Source organism: Caenorhabditis briggsae (genome assembly GCF_000004555.2).
Source record: "Caenorhabditis briggsae complete genome, chrV, whole genome shotgun sequence".
NCBI lineage: Eukaryota > Metazoa > Nematoda > Chromadorea > Rhabditida > Rhabditidae > Caenorhabditis > Caenorhabditis briggsae.
In genome coordinates, this window is record NC_013488.2 from 4379962 (window position 1) to 4400727 (window position 20766).

The following is a 20766-nucleotide window of genomic DNA, read 5'->3' on the forward strand; positions in this document are numbered from 1 at the left end:
AAGATTGCATGGTGGTTCAGAAGATGTTGATGGGTTGGAGAAGGTGTCATCATGACATGCTTAAATACCTAGATATCGGTTTAAAGTTTACAGCCCAAATAGTTCCTTAAGCTTNATAGCTGAAACTAGGAAAATTCAAAAACTCTATAAATCCAAAGTTTCCAATCTTGGTATGCTTTACATTTTTCAAATGGCTTGTTAAACCAAATTTGCGTCTGCGTAGCTCCACCGGCAGTGACACATCTTTAACTATTCAAGAAGATTTACTACGCAAAACAAATCTTCAACAGCTTCAACAAACTAGTTGACGTCGTGTGCGGAAATATAGATGAGCAATTGGCTGAGCTACGCTATCGTAAAAATGTTTTCTAGGCGTCATTCCTAATGGTTTCATATCACCCTTAGATCAAACTACAGATTTACATCCTTCTAGAAGTCCCCAAAACTCACAATCTGGTATTCTTGATGTAAAACGAGATAGCATAGATGAACAGTAGAGGCAGGAGCAAATTGTTTGCCACGGTCAGCATTGCAGTGCTAATAAAGAATATTCCAGTCAACACATAGAACATTGGTCCCTCTCCGGGATTCACATCAATCGATCGACTGAGCATATGCAGTCCCCAATGAGAGATCGAAAATAAAACTGCTACACAGGACACGATTAGAGGAACCTCGAAAATTGAGATTGCATTTGTGAGGCTTTGTCGTTTACGAAACCATAAAACCGTGTAGCCGATGAGAATGAAAAAGGAGGAGGTGATGAAGAATGGGGTGCCGAATATTCCATAAAGAATTATCAGTTGGTCAGTAAGACTCCACATGGATAGTGTAGGCTGAAAAATCGCTGAACAGGTAAGAAATGAATGAATAGGAGGGAAGCAAACAAACAAAAAAGTGAAGCTTGTTAGGGGATTCGAGAAAAAGTTTTTTTTTTAAATCATATGCCTCTTGTCAAATTGCTAGTTTCGCAAGCATTGCCATAGTGACCATCATGACATTTGAGAGAAGAAAAAGAGGAAATGAAAAAGCGAGAGATTTCAAAAAATGGAGAGATTTAGAAAATTTTGTTTGGTAGAGAGCAGGAAAAATGTGATTAGGGGGCGACACCTTTTTCAATATCAGAGATTGGGGCTTTTTGTTTCTCAAACAAAAAAAAAGTTATAAAAAAAATAGAAACCTTCAGATTTCACAATGATCACGAAACTTTCAGAAACTCAAAAAACACAAACAACCCGAATTTCAGAATTTTTGAATTTCTAAATTTACGAAGTCCTAGTCAGTGTGACGCAATTAAACAATTTAAAAACTGTTGTGACACCTGAAAAAAGCAAAACTGTTCATATTTCGGACAGCTGATTTGTTTTTCAGTGACGAAAGTTTTGAACAGCCTGATTTGAAGAACGAATCAAAAAATCAAAAGAATATTTTTCTATGAAAAAAGTTGTTTCTCTCGCATTTCGTCAAAACGAACACCACATGCAGGGAATTTATGGAAATATCGGCATAGGGCGCTAATGAGGACAATAATCTGGGAACCGTTAAGGCGTGTAACATAATTGGATTTACGTTCGTTATAAAAGCAAACTAGAATTCTCAAAGAGCACATGAAGGTGAGGGGACATGAAAGGTGAGGGAACACAAAGATATTAACTTTCTCAAAATTCCGTTTATATATTTATTATACCTGCAAGCTGGTGCGCTTTCGGCGCGATTCACTCTAGTTTTTTACTGGTTCGTAGCTTTGCGCTTCACTTTTTCTTGAAGGGTCACGTAAATCTGTAGTTATTTTTCAATTTATTCAAAAGTTGACAGCCGGACACCGGGACGGAGAGACGCGTGTAGCGTTTTATATATAACGAAGAAATCATTTACTCGAGGAGTTGAACTTATGAACTTAACGCTGAAGGTGCCGCGCCGCTACCAGCTAACAAGGGAAGTGTTTTCAGAGGGGCGTTGATAATTAGCTCAAAATTTGTACAAATGTACTTTCGAACATGCTGAATACGATTTCAGTAATATCTCGGTCATAACCCTAATAGGAACAAAAATATGGGCTCTCAAATTGTTTTCAGTACTAAATTTTTACCAAAAACGTGCATTTTTCGAGCTTTGAAACTCTTTTTCCAGGATTTTTTCAAGCGGGAAACTCTTTTTTGATCATTTCTCTATCATCTGAAGTATTTTTGTACAATTTCTGACAATAGCAAGAAATTTGAAAAACTGTAACTTCTCAAATATTGCTCAAAATCGCACGGAATACACAGAAATATGTGAAGATCATTTGGGTGATAGATTTGGTGGTGTTCCACTCAAAAAAGAGCAAGACGGAGCAATTCCGAGAGTCGAAAGTTTTGCTTTTGGGCGATAGGACAAGTCGAAAAAAACAATATTTCAAAATTTCTTCAAAATTTCAAAAGCCTTCTTTTTCACTTTGAAAACGTTGGGAATTCATAAAATAAGTATAATTTGTTATTCAGGGGACCAAAATGGATATCGAAAATTCGTCTCGAAAATAACAAAAAAAAAAAAAGATTTTCCACAGCGGGGTTCGAACCACCATAGTCACTCCTAATGAGTCTTCCTCTTACCACAACACCACACAGCCGATGTTTTCCCTGGCGCGGAGGGCGTATTGTCTATTCAATGAAACGTGGGCGCGCCGCAGGTTGCAAAGTGACACGCCCCTTTTTGGAACGCGTTCCCTTTTCCCTCTTCTCACGCGTTTTATTGAATAGACAATATGGAGAGAGGGGCGTAGTGGAGTGAGGGAGAGGGCGAAATACCAAAAATTTTCAGACGAAGATTTTCAGCTTGTTGATGATACTATGACCTAGATTTTTTCGTCATCGTGTTGCTGATATCTCAAACTATCAGTACTGAAATTTTTAGAAAATTCTCAACGCCCCTCTGAAAACACTTCCCTTGTAAGGTAGGGTGGCACAAGCTGAGACGATCGAACGGTGTGATATAAAAAAAAACGAACGATAGCCACGCGCTGTGTGTACACTTATCATTGTACACCGTCACGTCAGAATGCATACGGTAACTCCAAAAGAAAAAACCCGCAAAAAACTCCGGCTCCCCTCTTTCAAGATACGAGACAAAAGCCAAGTAACCAAGTTTCATTCAAATATCAATACATTAATTCATCACAATAGTTTTAGTGAGAGGCCCAGCACTAGATTTTTTGTTATTTTTATATTTTCTATTCAAATTTCCAGCAATCAAGCATCTCTCCACGACATATCCTAGAGTTTTGAAAAACGTATTGATAACTCCCAAATAGTAAAACACATTTGGTACATATGAAACAACAACCGGAGGAAGTAAATCGAAAAATATAATTATGAAAGTATCGATTAACGCCAAACGGTTGGCTCGTTTCAGTTCCTTGCTGATTTCCAAATGTTGGCATTTATTCCAGACGAATAGTTTGAAAGATAGAAAAGAGCAAAGAGCTATGACTAGTGCATAGACTGTCTGAAAATTAGTTTACATTGTTCCAGAACAAAATTATTACCTTTTCATAAATGAGCCAATAGTTCACATAACAGGGTCTAATCCCACATAAAATCATTACACATCCCACAGGGACATTAATAACTTCTCCACAAATTCCAAAAAGAACAAAGACGTCAAATACCCCATATATAACTACAACAGCCACAATTGCCATAGTTGGGATCAGTTTTCGGTACTTGAAAAACTTTATCGGGAAGTAAGTGGCCTAAATTGTTTTAAATCGATGCTTAGATTATAGGATAGGCCAATACCACGGTTCTATCCAGTGCAATTATAAAAAGAAGTAAAGCTCTCATATTTCCGAGCAAGTAGACCGGCCGAAACACATAAAAGGCGAAATTGGGATGATCGAAATAAAACCATTCAAATTGGATAGTAATCACAAATATAAAAATCATCATGTTTTGGGTGAGTGCTGAAAATCATTTTTCAAAGTAATAGGGGAAATGAACATTTTGTGACTACTGTCATATCACCCACAAGTTCAACTTCCCATAAACCCTAAAATGTGTCTAGTCATTTTAACGTTGAGTCTCCCATTAGTTTTAGTGTGCCAAAAATTTCAAAGTCGAAAAAAAGGGGACCCTTAATTTCCCATAGGTCATCTCAACTGTCCAGGCTCCCTTTTGGGTTCCTCATTATTTTTTAAGGTGCCTTTGATTTCAAATTTAAGGGACCCTTTACTTTTTATGGGTCTCCTAAACCCCTCAAACGTTAACCCTGAACAGGAACACAACCAAACTAAGAACTCACTGACTGCAAACTATATCGAACCTTAAATGCCAGTAGAATAATGATAATTCAGGAGCTTTTCGAATCGTTTTGAACCTGAAAATACACAACATTTTAAATTTCCTATTAATAAAAATCAGACCAGAATATCGCTAATATCAATTTCAGATAAATTATGACAGATAGAGAAGAGAAGAACATGGAGCATGCGGTGATGATTTTTCTAGTGAAATACATGGTTTCAGCCATTTTTCAATGAATGGTTCTAGGGATTCTAGCGATTCCGTATTTTCCATTTGCTCCTTTTCTCATAGTTTTTGTCATCCGAATTAATTAATTTGTGGCGTGGGGCAGGAAGTTTTATTTATTTGAAGTGGGAATAATTGAAAAGTATCATAAATCACAAAAAAAAACAGTAGTATACCTTGATTTCGAACTTTTTGAGATCAAAAGTTTTTTCGCTATGGTTTCCACACAATTTGTAAAATGATTACCTATTCCGAATCTTAGTATTTCATCATTTGGTTATGGGACAATTGGTTTTTCGGTTCAAAATGATAGGCTTACACACTCTACCCTTAGGCTAAAACACACTCTCTGTATCAACGTATTCTACGAACTCGATATACCCTTCGATATTGGGAAATTGGCTGCTATAATTTTGTGTTTACTACTATCTAGCATAGGTTTCATCAGATCCCCGGGTAACATATGGAAAGCTTCCCATGTGAGGCTAAAACACACTTTAACATCAATGTATTCTAAGAAGTCGATTTACCCTTTGATATTGGGTTAAGGGAAAACATAAAAACAAACATTTGTTTTTATAATCGAATTGTGTCTGTGTGCAGCCGTCATGGGATTTTTTCGTTATCAATAATAACACCACACACACACAAAATTATATATCTCTCAGTCTTGGAACGAGAGCATCTTCATTGAACTTCTTTCTTCATGGAAATCTACAGGATCTATCAACAACTGCCAATCGCTTTTTGCGTTTTTGCATTCGTTGTAAATCCCATATTCATTTTTCTTGTATTTTCTGAAAAATCTTCGATGATTGGAAATTATCGATTCCTTTTGTTATTCTTTGCAATTTTTGATTTAATCTACTCTGTGGCTAATGTGTTGGTGCCATTGGTGAGTCTCCTCTAAATTTCTATCAGCCTGTCTTTTTTCCCTATACTTCCAGCCATTTTCAGGACATTCATAGTTACCGCTACTGTTTCTTTTCAATCACTCGAAATGGATGGTTCGTGGAACACTCCAATTTTAATTTCCACATGATGACTGCCCGTTGTTCTTTAGTTGGCGCAAGCTACGCCGTTCTCCTTGTTCACTTCATTTATCGCTATCTTGTCATTCATAATTCCAGTCTCACACGCAGCAAGTTTCATTGGTACATGCTATTCTCTATTTCTATTTGTGTTGTATATTTTGGTGTTTGGCATTCTGTAAGTGTTTGAAGTTCTTTGGAGCAACTCCAAAGTTGCAAATTCAGATCTGTTACTTTTTGGGAAAAGCAAATATGGAAACACGAGATTACATTCGTGAGGAGTTTCAAAAGACTTATGGAAACGACTCCATGAACTTTAACATGCTCGGTGCTCTTTATAGTGAGGGTTCCGATGAAACTAGATTCCGATCTTGGTTGGCTGTCTTGCTAACGACAAGTATCTCTACCATATCCATCATAATGTTTATGGTATTGGCGATTACTGTAAGTTGCATTATAAAATGAAGTCTCCTTTACAAGAAATTTCTGTAGACAGTGACGAAATTGAAAAAAATGACGAGGAACGCGAGCAAAAAGATCTCCAAATTGCAAGTCGACCTGCTCCGAGCTCTTGTTGTCCAAACTGTCATTCCAATTTTTATCAGCTTCTCTCCGTGTCTTATTTGCTGGTATAGTCCGATGTTTGGAATTCAGTTGGCTAGGTGACTTTTGAAAATCTTGTGAACTTGAAGTTTGAAATTTGATTATAGAGGTTTCGACTACGTAGAAGTCATTGTTCTGGGCGTCTTTGCTTTTGTCGATCCAGTTGCTATCACTTTGTGCCTTCCGACTTTTCGTAACCAAATCTTTTCATTTTGTCGTCTTACTACTACGGCAGAAAATTCCAGGACGAATCGTGAGACCCATTGAAAGCAATTTGATTTTGATACCTATTTTGAAAATGAACGTTTCTAAACGTTTTTTAACTTTCAAAGCGATTAGCTGTCGGTGTTCACACAACGGATGGCTATTGTGCCGTAATGACGTCTGTCAACTTCCGGCACAGTAGGTGGGGCTCATATGAACGAAATTTCGAGAAATATATTTTTTCCATGTCGCCCCCATTTTTAAACAATATGAAAGTTTTTTTAGGAGACAATGATTCATTGTTTTCGAAAAAAAAGAACCAAAAATTCATGTAAAATAGAGTCATCCGTTAATTAATTTGTTTCTCGATTCAATGAATATTCTAGTTGACATATTTCTTTAAAAATGACTATAGTCTATTATTATCTAAGTTTGAAGCACAAAAAGAAGACAACAACAAAAAATTAAAAACCAGTGGAGCTAGATTTGAACGCAGTTTTTGCCTCGGTTACTATCCTTGGCTTCTTGGTCCTTCGTCTGCTCAAGTTTTTCGAAATAACAAATCCCTCCACTATCATTCCCATTGTTTTGAAAAATGGTACCACCGGACCAACATAAATGTAAAAATTGGGGAAAAACGAAACCACACTTGACGGTGTCATGAAAAACAAAATAATGATGCAGGTGTCAGTGATAGCTAGTCGATTAGCCTGAAATTGACTTAAAATTAGAATAAAATTAAAATTCAAAGCAGTTTTTTACCCTTTTCAAATCACTATGAATACACTTCTTTCTGTATTTCAGTATAGCTAGTTTTAAACATAAAAGCAGTGATAAAATGATAATCGAAATGTGGATAACTTTTTCGAAATTGACCCAATATCTTCTATAGCACGATGGCAATACACACATCATACTGACACAACCAGGTGGCACATCTATAGGGTCTTCGCAGATATATAACATCATGGATATGTCGAAACATGCGTAGAATATAGTGAAAGACACAATTAACAAAGTTGGAATGGATTTACGATAGTTGAAGTAGATTATGGGAAAGTATGTGGCCTGGAATAGATAAATTTGGAAATGCATTTTGATCACAATTTTCTCGGTTCTTATAAATGATTTTAAAATTCTGCCAGTTGATAAAATACTTTTCATAACATTATTAATATTTTATCAGTTGATAAACTATTGATATACTTTATAGGAACCAAGATAATTAAACTGAAACTTTTTGGTGTACTGTAAAACACACTTTCAACTTTCACCCAATTTTTCTCGGCTCATGTAAGAGGTATCAAAAAAATGCCAACTGGTCAAATATTTTTGATGTTATTATACACATTTTGTTAGTTGACAATGTTTCAATGTCTTTCACAGGAACCTTGATATATAGGCTCAAAGTTGACGGGACCCATCCAAAGCTAAGACTCTTCTATTAAACGCATTTCACTTACAAAAGTTCTCTCAATCTCAATGAAAAGTACCAATAGTGCTCTCATCGCTCCAACCAAGAATACCGGGTAGATAATGTAAAATGAAAAGTTATGGTAGTCAATGAAAAATTGGACAACATCCGTTGTTGATAAGATCACTATGCTCGAATTTAAAAACACTGAAAATTATTATTATTTGGTACAATAAAAACTTCTATAACATACTTGTAAAACTATAGAATACATCATAAACGAAATGGAAATAGAACAATGAGAATTCTGGGATTTTTTTAAACTTCTTAAACCAAAATATTGATAATAAAAAATATGTGTAAATTGATGTTGAAATTAGCGAGAATATAATAGTAATACAAGTAATAATTTTAGCGGATAGTAACATTTGTAGCATGTGAATTTTGATTATTAAGAGCGTCTGATTTTGAAAATGTAGTCGTCAAATTCTTTTCTCATGAAAAAGTGTGAGTCATTAGTTTTTCGAAAAAAAGGGGAAAAAGTGAAAAACGTGGGTAACAAGGTCTTGAGAAAGTCTGGTTGAGTGGGCATGTACGTTTTTTCAACTTTTGATTTTTTGTTGTTCAAAAAAGAGGAAAATTTGGTTTAATGATGTTTCGAAACACGGAACATAATGTACTGAAAACATTAGAAGTGCATTATCAAGAAATGATGGGAACATAACACATCAATACACGGAACTTCAAACTTCGACCCAATTTATCTCGACACTTGTAAAAGATATCAAAAAGTGGTCAACTGACAAGTTGTTTTTTATATCATGATTATCATTTTTATAGTTAACCACTTTTTGATAGCTTTCACAAGAACCGAATTAAAGTTGACAGGTTGGGAACATTCTATCAGATTGGGGTTTTCTAAACTGTGTCAAAGTGTAATAGCCTTTATTACAATTAAAAACCACTCGAGCTGATTTTGAATGCTTTCATTGCTGTCACCACTTGACTTGGTTTTTTGGTCCTTCGTTTGCTCAAATTTTTTGATATAAAATATCCTTCCACTATCATTCCCATCGATTTGAAAAAAGCCGTTACAGGACCAAGATATGTGTAAAAGTCGAGAATAAAAGTCATTACGTTTGAAGGTGTCATAGAGAAAACTACAATGATGCCAGTGAAAATTAGAGCCAGCTGATTGATCTGAAAAAGTTTTTGTATCATCCAAAAGCCTTCAAAAGTTCCTTCAAAACGATATAATTTTCATTGAGTTTGGTTACCGTTGAATCGAGTTATGCGTCTTTAAAGTTTGCAGAAGAGGCGCAGAGAAACGAGAGCGCTCTAACTTCTCTGCGTTTCTTTTTATTTTTCAAATGGCTGTATCTCGTCTAAGCGCATGGCTATCGCTTTGCAACTTTTGCCATTGTAGTTAAGCTGGTAGTAACGTGGAACCTCCAACGGTGGACAAGTAGTTCAAATCCTCGAGGGGCGCAAATGAACAAAATTTAGAGAATTTTTTTAAAACTTCATATTTGAAAAGAAGCCTAGGGGTCTTCCAATGTTACCAGCTAGGCTACGCGGAGGAAGTTTTGGAACCCTACCTTTTTCAGATCATTATTTATATGAACTTTTTTATAATTCATCACGAACAACTTGAAAAATAAAAGCAGAGATGTAATAATGATAGCCATATTAATAACTTTCTCATAATTCACCCAATAACTTCTGTAGCATGTACTCAACCCACATACAATATTCGTGCAGCCAGGTGGTACATCTATACGATCCCCACAGTAGATGAACATAACTGAAATATCGAAAAATGCGTAAAATACAGTAAAAGAGACAATAAGTGAAGTTGGTATGGATTTACGATGCTTGAAGTGGATTATAGGAAAATATGTGGCCTGAAATAATTAAAAGAGTACATTTATAAGATTTCAGATCTCACAAATGTTCTATCCAGTTCTATGAAGAATATCAAAAGTTCTCTCATCGAACCAACTAAAAATACTGGGTAGATGATGAAAAACGCAAAGTTTCGATTGTCGATAAAAAACTGATAGTCTGTTGTGGATAAAATAACAATAAGAACATTCGAGAAAACTGGAAAAATTTTCATGATGAAAAAAATATACTTTTATTTAGGTCTTACTCGCCAAATTGTAGCAAATATCATACACAAAATGACAATAAAACAATGAAAGTTCTGGAACTTTTTTGAATTTTCTAAAACAAAAAATTGATAGAAGAAAATAGGTGTAAATAGATATAGAAATGGAAGAGAACAGAATAGTTGTAATCGTGATTATTTTAGCCGATATTAACATTTCTGCCATGATTTATGTATTGGGTTAGGAGCAGAAGGAAGTTCGGAGAATTGAAAAAAAATTAGAGAAACAAGGAACCTTGGGAAAAAAGAGTCACCGCCGAGATTGATTAATATTTTGTAATTCCGGACAAAATTCATGCAACCTGAACAACCGAGTTCGAGATCTGTTTACTGTTCTGCCGCTTCAAATTTCTCCGGATCAAAAATGCCTCAACCGTCAATCCCATAGTTTTGAAAAATGAGTTAATTGGACCCATAGGTTCCCAAAAGTTTGGATAAAATGACATGACGAATGAAGGGTTTATATCGAAAACAACAATGACAAAAATGTCAATTAGAGCGAGACGATTGGCCTGAAAACTAATTATTTTTTTCGAGACTTTAAAGATTATAATAACTCGTTTAAGATCGTCACTTGGGTTATCATTCCTTTGATTCATGAAAAATAGTCTCGAACACAGCACCAAGGAAAAAAACATTGTTAATGCATAGGTAAATTTCTCATAAGTCAACCAATAAGTTCTATAACAAATGCTCAAAGCACACATGATACTAATACAGCCAGGTGGTACATCAATAGAATCCCCACAGTATATGAACATGGCGTATAAATCTACAAGAGCGTATGCTAATGTGAGAGCAATTAATAAGATAGAAGGGATCAACGTTCGGTAGTTGTAGAATAAAATTGGGAAGCATGTAGCCTGCAAACGTGGGCCGTGAAATCAATAAAAATACTATTTAAAAAGGTTTCTCTAAACTAGAACAAATTTGATTTTTCTGCGGACCAGTAGATTACCGTTTTTGCTTTAATAGCCCACCCAACACGTGCACTTTGAGTTCAAGTATCTCGGTTACTTAAAAAGATACGAATAAGTTTTCAATTAATGAATTATACATCATAATTAGGCGCCGCAATGAAAGGGGGCGGGGCGACCAAATTTTTCTCCCCTCGGCACAATCCCATTTTTGAAGGCTTGTACCGGGCGTTAGAAACTCATTATTTTTAAAGTTAGACATTGTCCCTATGTAATCGACTGCGATAAATCGAATGGAATTATCAGTTTTTCGATAATTTTCTTATTTTGATTCGAAAACTTCGAAAAACAGGAATCACACTGACAAAGTGGACTAAAAGTATTGGATGGAAGTTAGTGCCTCCAAATTTTTTGATGGATTCTAATAGTTCATGAAATGGGGGATTGGATTTCAAAGTAAAATCAAATTTCTACTGTGACGGTTGTGGCGCAATTTCCAACCAAAGTTCCAGACAAAATACATAACAAATTTCAGCAATGACCCCAAATTTTTTCTTATATTATGGTAAAACTAAGCCTTGTGTACACCTGTGACAAGTTTCAGAAAGGTTGGTTATCTTAAAGTAGTTTTAATATTCATCCGAAAAGTCCAAACTTTCAAAATTTTCGGTTTTTGGAAATTTTGAGGGTGGCACAGGTGAGTGCCTCCGATTTTCTTTCCACCATAAGATAAAGCGCAAAATTTGCCACCAAATACAGTCCTAAATAGAAAATCCTACTGTGGTGGTCATATGTAAAACATCTGTTTTCTCGTCTATCACAGAGCAATTCATTTAAAAAAATAGGGATGAGGCACCACCGGAAGGAAGCGGCAGGCAACGAAAAGCCGCCCTTTCATGTCTCCCATCTAATGCCCACACTCAGAGTGCAGCCGTGACCGACTGGATGGTGGGCGCGTGCAACGATCTGAGGGTGAAGGAGGTTCGAGTCCTTTGTGGGTCTATTAGCTTTTTCTTAAATTTCCTTCACAAACTTTCCGTGCCGCAAGGTTGCAAAAGATAAGCCCCGCCCAAATTTCTGCGCACCGCAAAAAGATGAGGAGAAATTCAGTACATCGAGGTCTGGTACAAAAGGGTCTGTATCTCGAGAATGGGAGAACATTTTTCGCTGAAAATTTGGGAATAGACTTCTATAAGGGAGGAGAAGACAATCCAACCATAAAAATGAGAAAAAGTCTATTTTGAAAATTTTGTTGTGGTGCCTAATCATAATATCACTAATATTTTATCAATTGACATACTTTTGATATCTCTTATAGAAATCGAGATAGTTGATTGAAAGTACAAGATTGCATCCTATTAAAGAACTCACAACAGCTCTGTCGACTTCCACTAGAAGCACTATTATAGCTCGCATGGATCCGGTAAGGTATACCGGATAGACAATGACGAAAGCAAAATTCCGATTATCAATGAAAAATTGAACAGCTTCAGTTTGGGACAACAGCATGATGATCATGTTTAGAAGAGCTGCAAAACAATTTTGGAGATGAAAAAGGATATTTATCGAAATTTTGTTCATACCAGCCTATTTTTCTGGCGCTTTAAACAGTTGGATGGTGCGTCTTCTGCGCTTCTTAACCTAATATTTACTTACTCGTCGCTTTGTTAATCACTCTTTCTCAATAGGTCACGTCAATTTATACTTAACTTCCAAGCTTTTCAAAAAAAAATGCGGTCAAAGGGACCGCGGCCGGCCATACGACAGCCCGGACGGTCAGGCCTAAACAGAATGAGCCTTCAATCTCTGCTTGAAAACTTACTTGTAAAACTAAATAACGCATCGTAGAAAAAATGACAGTAGAAAAGATCAAGTGACTCAACTTTCTTGACAGTTTTGAAACAAAATATGGATAAAAGAAAATATGAAAAAATGATAGTTGAGATTGCCGAGAAGAGTAATGCACTTATGTTTATCAAGATTCCAGTCACAAATAACGGTGGCATCCTCATGTGTAGATAGGATGTTTCGATTGCCATTTTTCGGAGATGCTTACAGAAAGATTATCTGAAAAAAAAAGAGCGCTTCCTTTTTTTGCAGCAAAGTAAGTTACCACTGATAGGGTCAGTCTGTTCACAAAAAACACATTGATGAGTATATAAACTTCCTCTGAAAATGTGACATTTCTTTCATTATGTACGGATAGAAAACTAGACAGAAGTCTCGGCTACGGAGAACACAAAATATGACTAACAAGAGAACCACAACACTTCGTCACCTCAGAATTTGATGAAAAGCTCACGATAGGTAAAGGATAGCCTATCTAGACATCTCTAAAAATTTTAGAACACGAGTTATGACAGTTTCAGTACAAAAAATCAGTGCAAAAATGGCGTTTTTCAAAGACGATCTTCTCGATTTCTAGGACGTTTCAGAGCATGAAATTTTTTGAGTTATGCTTAGAGTTCCATGAAATTTCATAATTTTGACGTTTTCTCAAACAGAAAATTTCAAAAACTTTGAGAATTTTGTCCAAGATTTTTTCTTTTGTGAAAATTTCTTTGAAAAAGTGGGGATTATTATTCAAAAACATCATGATAAAACTGATAGATAACCTATTTCTTGAGAAAATTCTTTTCATCATTAAGTTATGGTCCCTATAGACAGCAAAACAACGCTTCAAAATTGCTACTTTCCAGTGGTAATCAAAATTTTTTTTGGAATTCAAAAATTTTTTTTGAAATTTTTGGAATTTTTTGTTTAAGTTTGAATAAATCTAATCTCGGAGTCAATAAAAACTTGGAGCATATACTAGAAGAATCCTACAAAGTCAAAAAAATTGAAAAAAAAAGAAAAAATCACATGAGGTGCGAACCCACAACTTTGTAATCACTGGCGCACACCACATCCCCGACACCACGCTGCCGACATTTCCAGTTGATTCGAAAGGCGGTAAGATGTTAGGTCCTCTCTAAGCTTCTTTCGCAGGGAATTTGGAGAGGGAACGTGTGGTAAAGCATGCAAATCCACTAACTTTGGATTGAAATATCTCGGCTGAAACTGGCGAGCGTGTTTTTTAAAATTTTCAGGGGTGTCTAGATAGGCTTTCCTTGAAATATTTTGAAATTTTCATCAAAATTTGAGGTGACGAGGTGTTTTGGTTCCTTGTAATTGGAAAAACACGAAATCCTTCGATCGTGTGAAAACTTTTTGTTGAATTCGGTTCACCTAACAAAACACGAAAATAGTAGATGTCTGAAAACCTCTTCTCTCCCCTCCTTCAATTTGAAAAAAAAAGCTTGAGACAATGACAAATGTTGAAGCTTTATTTACAAACGCTTATCTTTGATAAAGGAACGACGCTGACTGAAATTGACTTATTTTTCTTTTCCGATTGCTTTTTTAAGTTGATATACACAAGACATCCTTCGATTATGAATCCAGTAGTTTTGAAAAACGGATTTACAGGACCTATGTAAGGATAGAACCCAGGAAAATACGAGACTATTTGTCCCGGGGTGATATCGAAAATTATTATTATGCAAACGTCGATCAGTACAAGCGATTAGCCTGAACAGAAGTCAGTTTAACTAATGAAACGGGGTAAAAAACTATGACTTACTCGTTTCAACTCTTCATTCGTGTCCTGTTTATGTCTCATTACAAATAGTTTGACAGATAGCAAACCTGATAACGCAACGTTCAACGCGTAGGTCACCTTTTCATAACTGAGCCAGTAATTTATGTAACATGTGCTCATACCGCACAGGATACTAATGCAACCAGGTGGAATGTCAATAGAATCTCCACAGATTATGAACATCGCAGACATGTCGAAAAGTGCATAAGTTAGAGTGATCCCTACTAAAGAATATGTTGGTAATAAGTTTCGATATTTGAAAAAATAGATGGGAAAATAGGTGGCAAATGTTCTATCCAACTCGATAATGAGCATTAGAAGAGCTCTCATGTTGCTTAATATGTATACCGGATAAATAATGTAAAATGCAAAGTTTCGGTTATCAACGAAAAACTGAATAGCATCAGTTGTTGCGAGAAACATCAGTATGACGTTTAAAAACACTGAAATTTAACTTTTTTTGAATTTATGGTTCATGTTCGTTCTTGCTCACTTGTGAAACTGCAAAATATGTTATAAACAAAGTAGCAGTAAAATAGGGAAAGCTCGGGAACTTTTTTGATGGATTTCAGCCAAAAAATAGATAAAATAAAGCCGGAATAAATGGAGACTGAAATCAGGGAAAACACAATTGTAACGAGCGTGAAAATTTTTCCGGATGTATACATTGGAGGCATGACTTTTAAGGGATTTGCCATTTTTAGAACAGCAGGAAAAAATTCAAGATTTTCGAATGAGTGAAAAGATTCCATGAATATCTGAGAGGAAAAATAAACCTGTACGTTCAATTTAGATTTTTATTGGCCTCTATTTGCAGATCTAGCTCCCTGGAAATAGAAACATCCAAATGTCCGAAATCGATGAGATAGGTAACTAAACTTCCAGGACACTTTACCTGTCAGCTGCCATGTCTTTCAATTTATCCAGACACAAAACTTTAGTTTCTTTCGTTGTCAGCTGTGTTATTTTTTTAAGATCCGATAAATCAACATAAAACTTTCTTTTTTGGCCTTGAAGGGATCTCGAAGAAATAACAAACCTATCAACGACTGAATGCAATGTTTCATGTCTGGGAACCCTGAAAAATTGCAGCTTTGGACATGCAATTTTTCCTGGAAGTTTACATTGAAGGCGGCAAATCATTACGCATAACATCATTCCGAATAACAAACACAGAATCCTGTATGTCCGGATGTACATATATCGCGCATCTTTTCACCCACTCAAATTTAATCGATGGAGTTTTGGCGCTTTTTCAATATATAACTTTGCGTTCAAAGTTAGCCACTTTGAAGACATTTAAGCGTATGGAAATGCGAACAAATGTCAATTAGAACAAACTGGTTTAATTTAATGGAAATGGGAATAAAGGGAAAAATTATCAAATAATAACCCCCGCACTGTGTGATCACCGATCACTGTACACCGTTACATCAGAATGCACACTGCCGCTTCGAAGTACCCAGAAAAATGTATTGCCTTCCATTCTTTGGAAAAATCGGGAAACAAGTTGAAACCATAAGGCTTTACCAGCCTGTTTCAGCGTTTTTGACGCTTCAAACAGCAATTGGCTGGTGGGCCTTCGGCCCAATTCAGTCTATTTTTCATAACTTCATTGGTTTATTATAAGAATGATGATGATTTACTAACGCTTATCTTTGATAAAGGAACGACGCTGACCGAAATTGACTTCTTGGACTTTTCCGACATTTGTTTTAAGTTAAGATAAACAAGACATCCTTTGATTACGAATCCAGTAGTTTTAAAAAACGCCTTAACAGAACCCGTATAGGGCCAGTATCCGGGATACCATAAAAATATCAGTGGCAGGCTGATATCAAACATGATAATTATGCAAAAATCGATTAATACGAGACGATTGACCTGACAGGGATGAGTTTAACCAATGGAATACGAAAAAACTAAGACTTACTCTTTTCAACTCTGCATTTTTGTCTTGTTTATGTCTCATCACAAATAGTTTGATTGATAGAAAACCTGTCAGCGCAATGTTCAAAGCGTAAGTCACTTTCTCATAAGTCATAAAGTAAGTTATGTAACTTGTACTCATAGCACACAGGATACTTATACAACCAGGTGGTACATCAATGGAATCTCCACAGATTATGAACATTGTTGACAGGTCAAAAAGAGCATAAGTTAGAGTGATCCCCACTAAAAAATATGTTGGTATCAAGTTTCGAAAATGGAAAAATAGATGGGAAAATAGGTGGCAAATGTTCTATCCAACTCGATAATGAGCATTAGAAGAGCTCTCATGTTGCTTAATATGTATACCGGATAAATAATGTAGAATGCAAAGTTCCGGTTATCAATGAAAAATTAAACAGCATCAGTTGTGGAGAGAAAAATAACTAGGAAATTTAGAAACACTGAAACAATTGTTTTGCAATTTGTTATTAAACTCTGTATTAGCAAGCTCACTTGTAAAACTGCCAAATATGGTATAAACAAACGAGCAATAAAATAGAGAGAGTTCGGGAACTCTTTTGATAGATTTCAGCCAAAAAAATAGTTAGAATGAGGCCGGAATATGTTACGACTGAAATCAGGGAAAGTAAAATTGTAGCGAGTGTGAATAGTATTCCTGATAGATACATTGGAGGCATTATTTTTAGGATTTTCTGATAAAAAACACAAAAATTGTTTTTTCAATGTCTGGTTTTTAATCAGTCTTCATTTTGGGAAGTTTAGCTGACCAGGAAAGATAATGAAAAATCAAGAAAACAATGTTGTATGATTGACAATTTTTTGTATAAATTTATGAGATGAACCGCTGGACTTGGAACCACGACTCGGAACTTGAAGTACATAGGAACCGCATGAAATTCGTACGCAAATCCTTTTCAGAGAAACATAACACATTATTCCGGATTCGGTCCGCACGCGAACTCAGTATTATATCCGTTCGCGAATGAAAATTCACGAAAAACACATTACGGAAAATCTAGAGGACCCGTTCGCGTTTTACTTGTGCATCAAAATCAATCATATTTTTAAAACATCCAAATTCAGCTATTTATAATTGTATCATCATTCTTATCATTCTTATAATCAATAAACTGATAGGTGTCTCTGTTCTGTATTTTATTCCGTTTTCTCGGCGGAAAAGTCTCCGAGAATTTGATCCACAATAATTTGGGTTGCAAGTCTGAAGAACAATTGGACAACAGTTCGTCTTTAGAGATAAAATGTTAATTCTGAAAAATCTTGTAACAATCAAAAAATGCCAAGTCTTTATTTAGAAACAATTTTTGTAACTTGACTTTTTTTTGGTTTTTCCGATCGTTTCTTTAAGTTAATGTAGACGAGACATCCTTCGATTACGAATCCCGTAGATTTGAAAAGCGCATTTATAGGACCAATATAAGGTCAGAATCCAGAAAAATAAGACACTACCAGGGTCGGGGTGATATCGAAAATAATCAATATGCAAAAGTCGATTAATACGAGACGATTGGCCTGGGAGGGATCACTTAAAATGGATGGGGGCGAAAGCTTCGGCTTACTTTTTTCGATTCTTCATTCTCGTCTTTTTTATGCCTCATCACGAACAATTTGACAGATAGCAAACCTGATAACGCAATGTTCATAGCATAAAGCGTTTTCTCAAAAGTGAGCCAGTAGCTTTTATAACAGAGGCTAAACGCACACATAACGCTCACACATCCGGGTGGTACATCAATGAAATCTCCACAGAATATGAACATTACAGAGAGGTCGAAAAGCGCATAAATAAAAGGGATACCTACTAAAAAATAAGTTGTTAATAAGTTTCGATATTTGAAAAAAAAATAGTGGGAAATAGACGGCGAATGTCCTACCTAATTCAATGATGAGCATTACAAGAGCTTCATGGCGCTCAATACGTATACGGAATAAATAATGTAAAATACAAAGTTTTGGTTATCAATGAAAAATTGAACAGCAGCAGTTGTAGAGAGAAATACCAAATACTGCCATAAGAAACACTGAAAAATTGGTTATTATTATTCGTTTTCAATATCTCACTTGGGAAACTGCACAATATGTTGTAAACAAAAAAACAATAAAATAGAGAAAGTTCGGAAACTCTTTTGATAGATTTCAGCCAAAAAATAGATAGAATAAGGCCGGAATATATTAAGACTGAAATCAAGGAAAGTAAAATTGTAGCGAGTGTGAATAGTATTCTCGATAGATACATTGGAGGCATTATTTTTAGGGAATTCGCCATTATTGATAGCAAATGAAACGCCAGAAAACAGAAATTGTTGTTGTCTGAATGAGTCAGAAAATCTTTTGGTTTTCAAATTCAGAACACAAAACTTGTTTGTTTGCAGTTTTCAGTTTTTAATTAGTTTTTTTTCGGAAGTTTAGTTTTCCAGGAAATAAGAAAAATCCAGAAGTAAGAAATCGGTAAAATAGGTAACTATGTATATCCGTTTGCATTGTACCTTAATCACGAAATTTACTATATTTTTTCAAACATTCACTCTTCCATATGAAAATGTGAAAAAATGTCAATGAGAGCGAGATGATTGAAGTAACACAAAATCTTGAAACATGGAAAAAGTAATACGGATTTATTTATAAACACTTGTCGTCGATAAAGGAACTACGTTCACAGTTTTGGGTTTCTCCGATCGTTTATTCAAGTTAATGTAGACAAGACATCCTTCGATTACGAATCCAACAGTTTTGAAAAACGCATTTACGGGACCCATGTAAGGATAGAATCCGGGAAAATAAGACACTATCAGTGGCGGGGTGATATCGAAAATAATCAGTATGCAAAAGTCGATTAATACGAGACGATTGGCCTGAAAGGAGGTCAGTTTGAAAATCTAACAAGGGAACGTTTTTAAAAAGGGCTTTGGGAATTTTCTAAAAATTTCAGTACTTATAGTTTGACACCTTCTCTACACGATGACAAAAAAATCTAGTTCCCATTCCCACTAGAAAGCTGAAAATCTTCGTCTGAAAATTTGAGCCCCATTTCGGCGTGGCTTTCCACTCTCTCCTATACGCCCTCCGCGTGAGAGGAAAATGTCGGCTGTGGTGTTGTGGTAGAGGGCTGTGTGGTGTTGTGGCAGAAGGGTGGCTCATCAGGAGTGACTATACTGGTTCGACCCCCACTGTGGTAAAACTTTTTTTTGGGTTTTTTGAAACCATTTTTTGATTTCCAGTTCGGCCGTATAGACACTTCATGATTCTTTTTGATGAATTTCAATGGTTTTCAAAGTAAAAAAAAGTATTTTATGAGAACTTGATGAAAAATTAAATAATGATCTTTTCGATCGGTCCTTACAGCATCCTATAGTTAAGAAACGAAAACTTCAACCTCTGAAAATTGCTCGATGTTGCTCTTTTTGAGATGGGGTACTGTTAAATCGATCACATGCAAGATTTGAACCGATTTCTATAGGTTTCAGTTAATTTCGAGCAATATTTGAGAAGTTTAAAATTTTTTCTCGAAAAATGCGCATTTTTGGCCAAAATTTAGTACAGAAACTCACCAGAAGATACAAGTTGACGAACGAGTAGACTTACTTTTTTCAACTCTTCATTCCTGTCTTGTTTATGTCTCATCACGAATAGTTTGACTGATAGCAAACCAGATAACGCAATGTTCAACGCGTAAGTGACTTTCTCATAACTGAGCCAGTAATTTCTATAGCAGATGCTCAAAGCACACATGATACTAATACAACCAGGTGGCACATCAATGGAATCTCCACAATATATGAACATTGCAGAGATGTCGAAAAATGCATAAATTATTGTTATCCCCACTAAAAAAGTTGTTGGTATAAAGTTTCGATATTTGAAAAAAGATAGTGGAAAATAAACAGCAAATGTCCTATCCAACTCGATAATCAGCAGCAGAAGAGCTCTCATGGAGCCCAATAAATAAACCGGATAAACAATGTAAAATGCAAAATTTCGGTTATCAATGAAAAATTGAACAGCATCAGTTGTGGAGAGAAACATAATTAGGACATTTAGAAACACTGAAATAACTTTTTTCCAATTAGTTCTTTTTCGTATTAGTTCACTTGCAAAACTGCACAATATGTCATAAATAAAAAAGCAATAAAATAAAGAAAGTTCTGGAACTTTTTCGATGGTTTTCAGCCAAAAAATAGATAGCAAAATGCTGGAATAAATTAAAACTGAAATCAAGGAAAATAAAATTGTAGCGAGCGTGAATAGTTTTCCGGATAGATACATTGGAGGCATCATTTTTGGGAAAATCGAGGAATTGGAACACCAAGAAGA

At 35.5% G+C, this 20766-nt stretch overlaps 5 protein-coding genes across 5 annotated transcripts in view; 1 reads left to right on the forward strand and 4 right to left on the reverse strand.

Annotated features, from left to right (window-relative positions):
• The window catches only part of CBG26980, a gene marked incomplete at both ends in the record, with an annotated part of 1551 nt that extends 727 nt beyond the window's left edge, over window positions 1–824 (reverse strand). Inside the window, one exon of the mRNA XM_045236919.1 lies at window positions 451–824. Within this exon, the coding sequence (XP_045097999.1) occupies window positions 451–824 (374 nt within the window). The remainder of the gene's footprint in view (window positions 1–450) is intronic.
• A 2320-nt stretch (window positions 825–3144) lies between these two features.
• CBG26979 lies at window positions 3145–4506 on the reverse strand (the record flags this gene model as incomplete). Its single annotated transcript, XM_045236920.1, has 5 exons — window positions 3145–3483; window positions 3524–3730; window positions 3777–3940; window positions 4283–4353; window positions 4400–4506. The coding sequence occupies 5 exons, from the start codon at window positions 4504–4506 to the stop codon at window positions 3145–3147; spliced, it is 888 nt and encodes a 295-aa protein (XP_045097998.1).
• A 705-nt stretch (window positions 4507–5211) lies between these two features.
• On the forward strand, window positions 5212–6406 carry CBG01297 (the record flags this gene model as incomplete). Its single annotated transcript, XM_002636012.1, has 5 exons — window positions 5212–5400; window positions 5463–5714; window positions 5762–5980; window positions 6029–6198; window positions 6247–6406. The coding sequence occupies 5 exons, from the start codon at window positions 5212–5214 to the stop codon at window positions 6404–6406; spliced, it is 990 nt and encodes a 329-aa protein (XP_002636058.1).
• Window positions 6407–6807: 401 nt separating this feature from the next.
• On the reverse strand, window positions 6808–12883 carry CBG01296 (the record flags this gene model as incomplete). The annotated part of the gene is made up of 11 exons (XM_002636011.1): window positions 6808–7053; window positions 7106–7411; window positions 7807–7964; window positions 8011–8083; window positions 9470–9661; window positions 9706–9860; window positions 9910–9983; window positions 10372–10439; window positions 10485–10790; window positions 12216–12373; window positions 12667–12883. The coding sequence occupies 11 exons, from the start codon at window positions 12881–12883 to the stop codon at window positions 6808–6810; spliced, it is 1953 nt and encodes a 650-aa protein (XP_002636057.1).
• A 3224-nt stretch (window positions 12884–16107) lies between these two features.
• Window positions 16108–20727, reverse strand: CBG01295 (the record flags this gene model as incomplete). Its single annotated transcript, XM_045236921.1, has 6 exons — window positions 16108–16368; window positions 16418–16659; window positions 18080–18256; window positions 18517–18633; window positions 19085–19307; window positions 20026–20727. The coding sequence occupies 6 exons, from the start codon at window positions 20725–20727 to the stop codon at window positions 16108–16110; spliced, it is 1722 nt and encodes a 573-aa protein (XP_045091800.1).
• Between the last annotated feature and the right edge of the window lie 39 nt (window positions 20728–20766).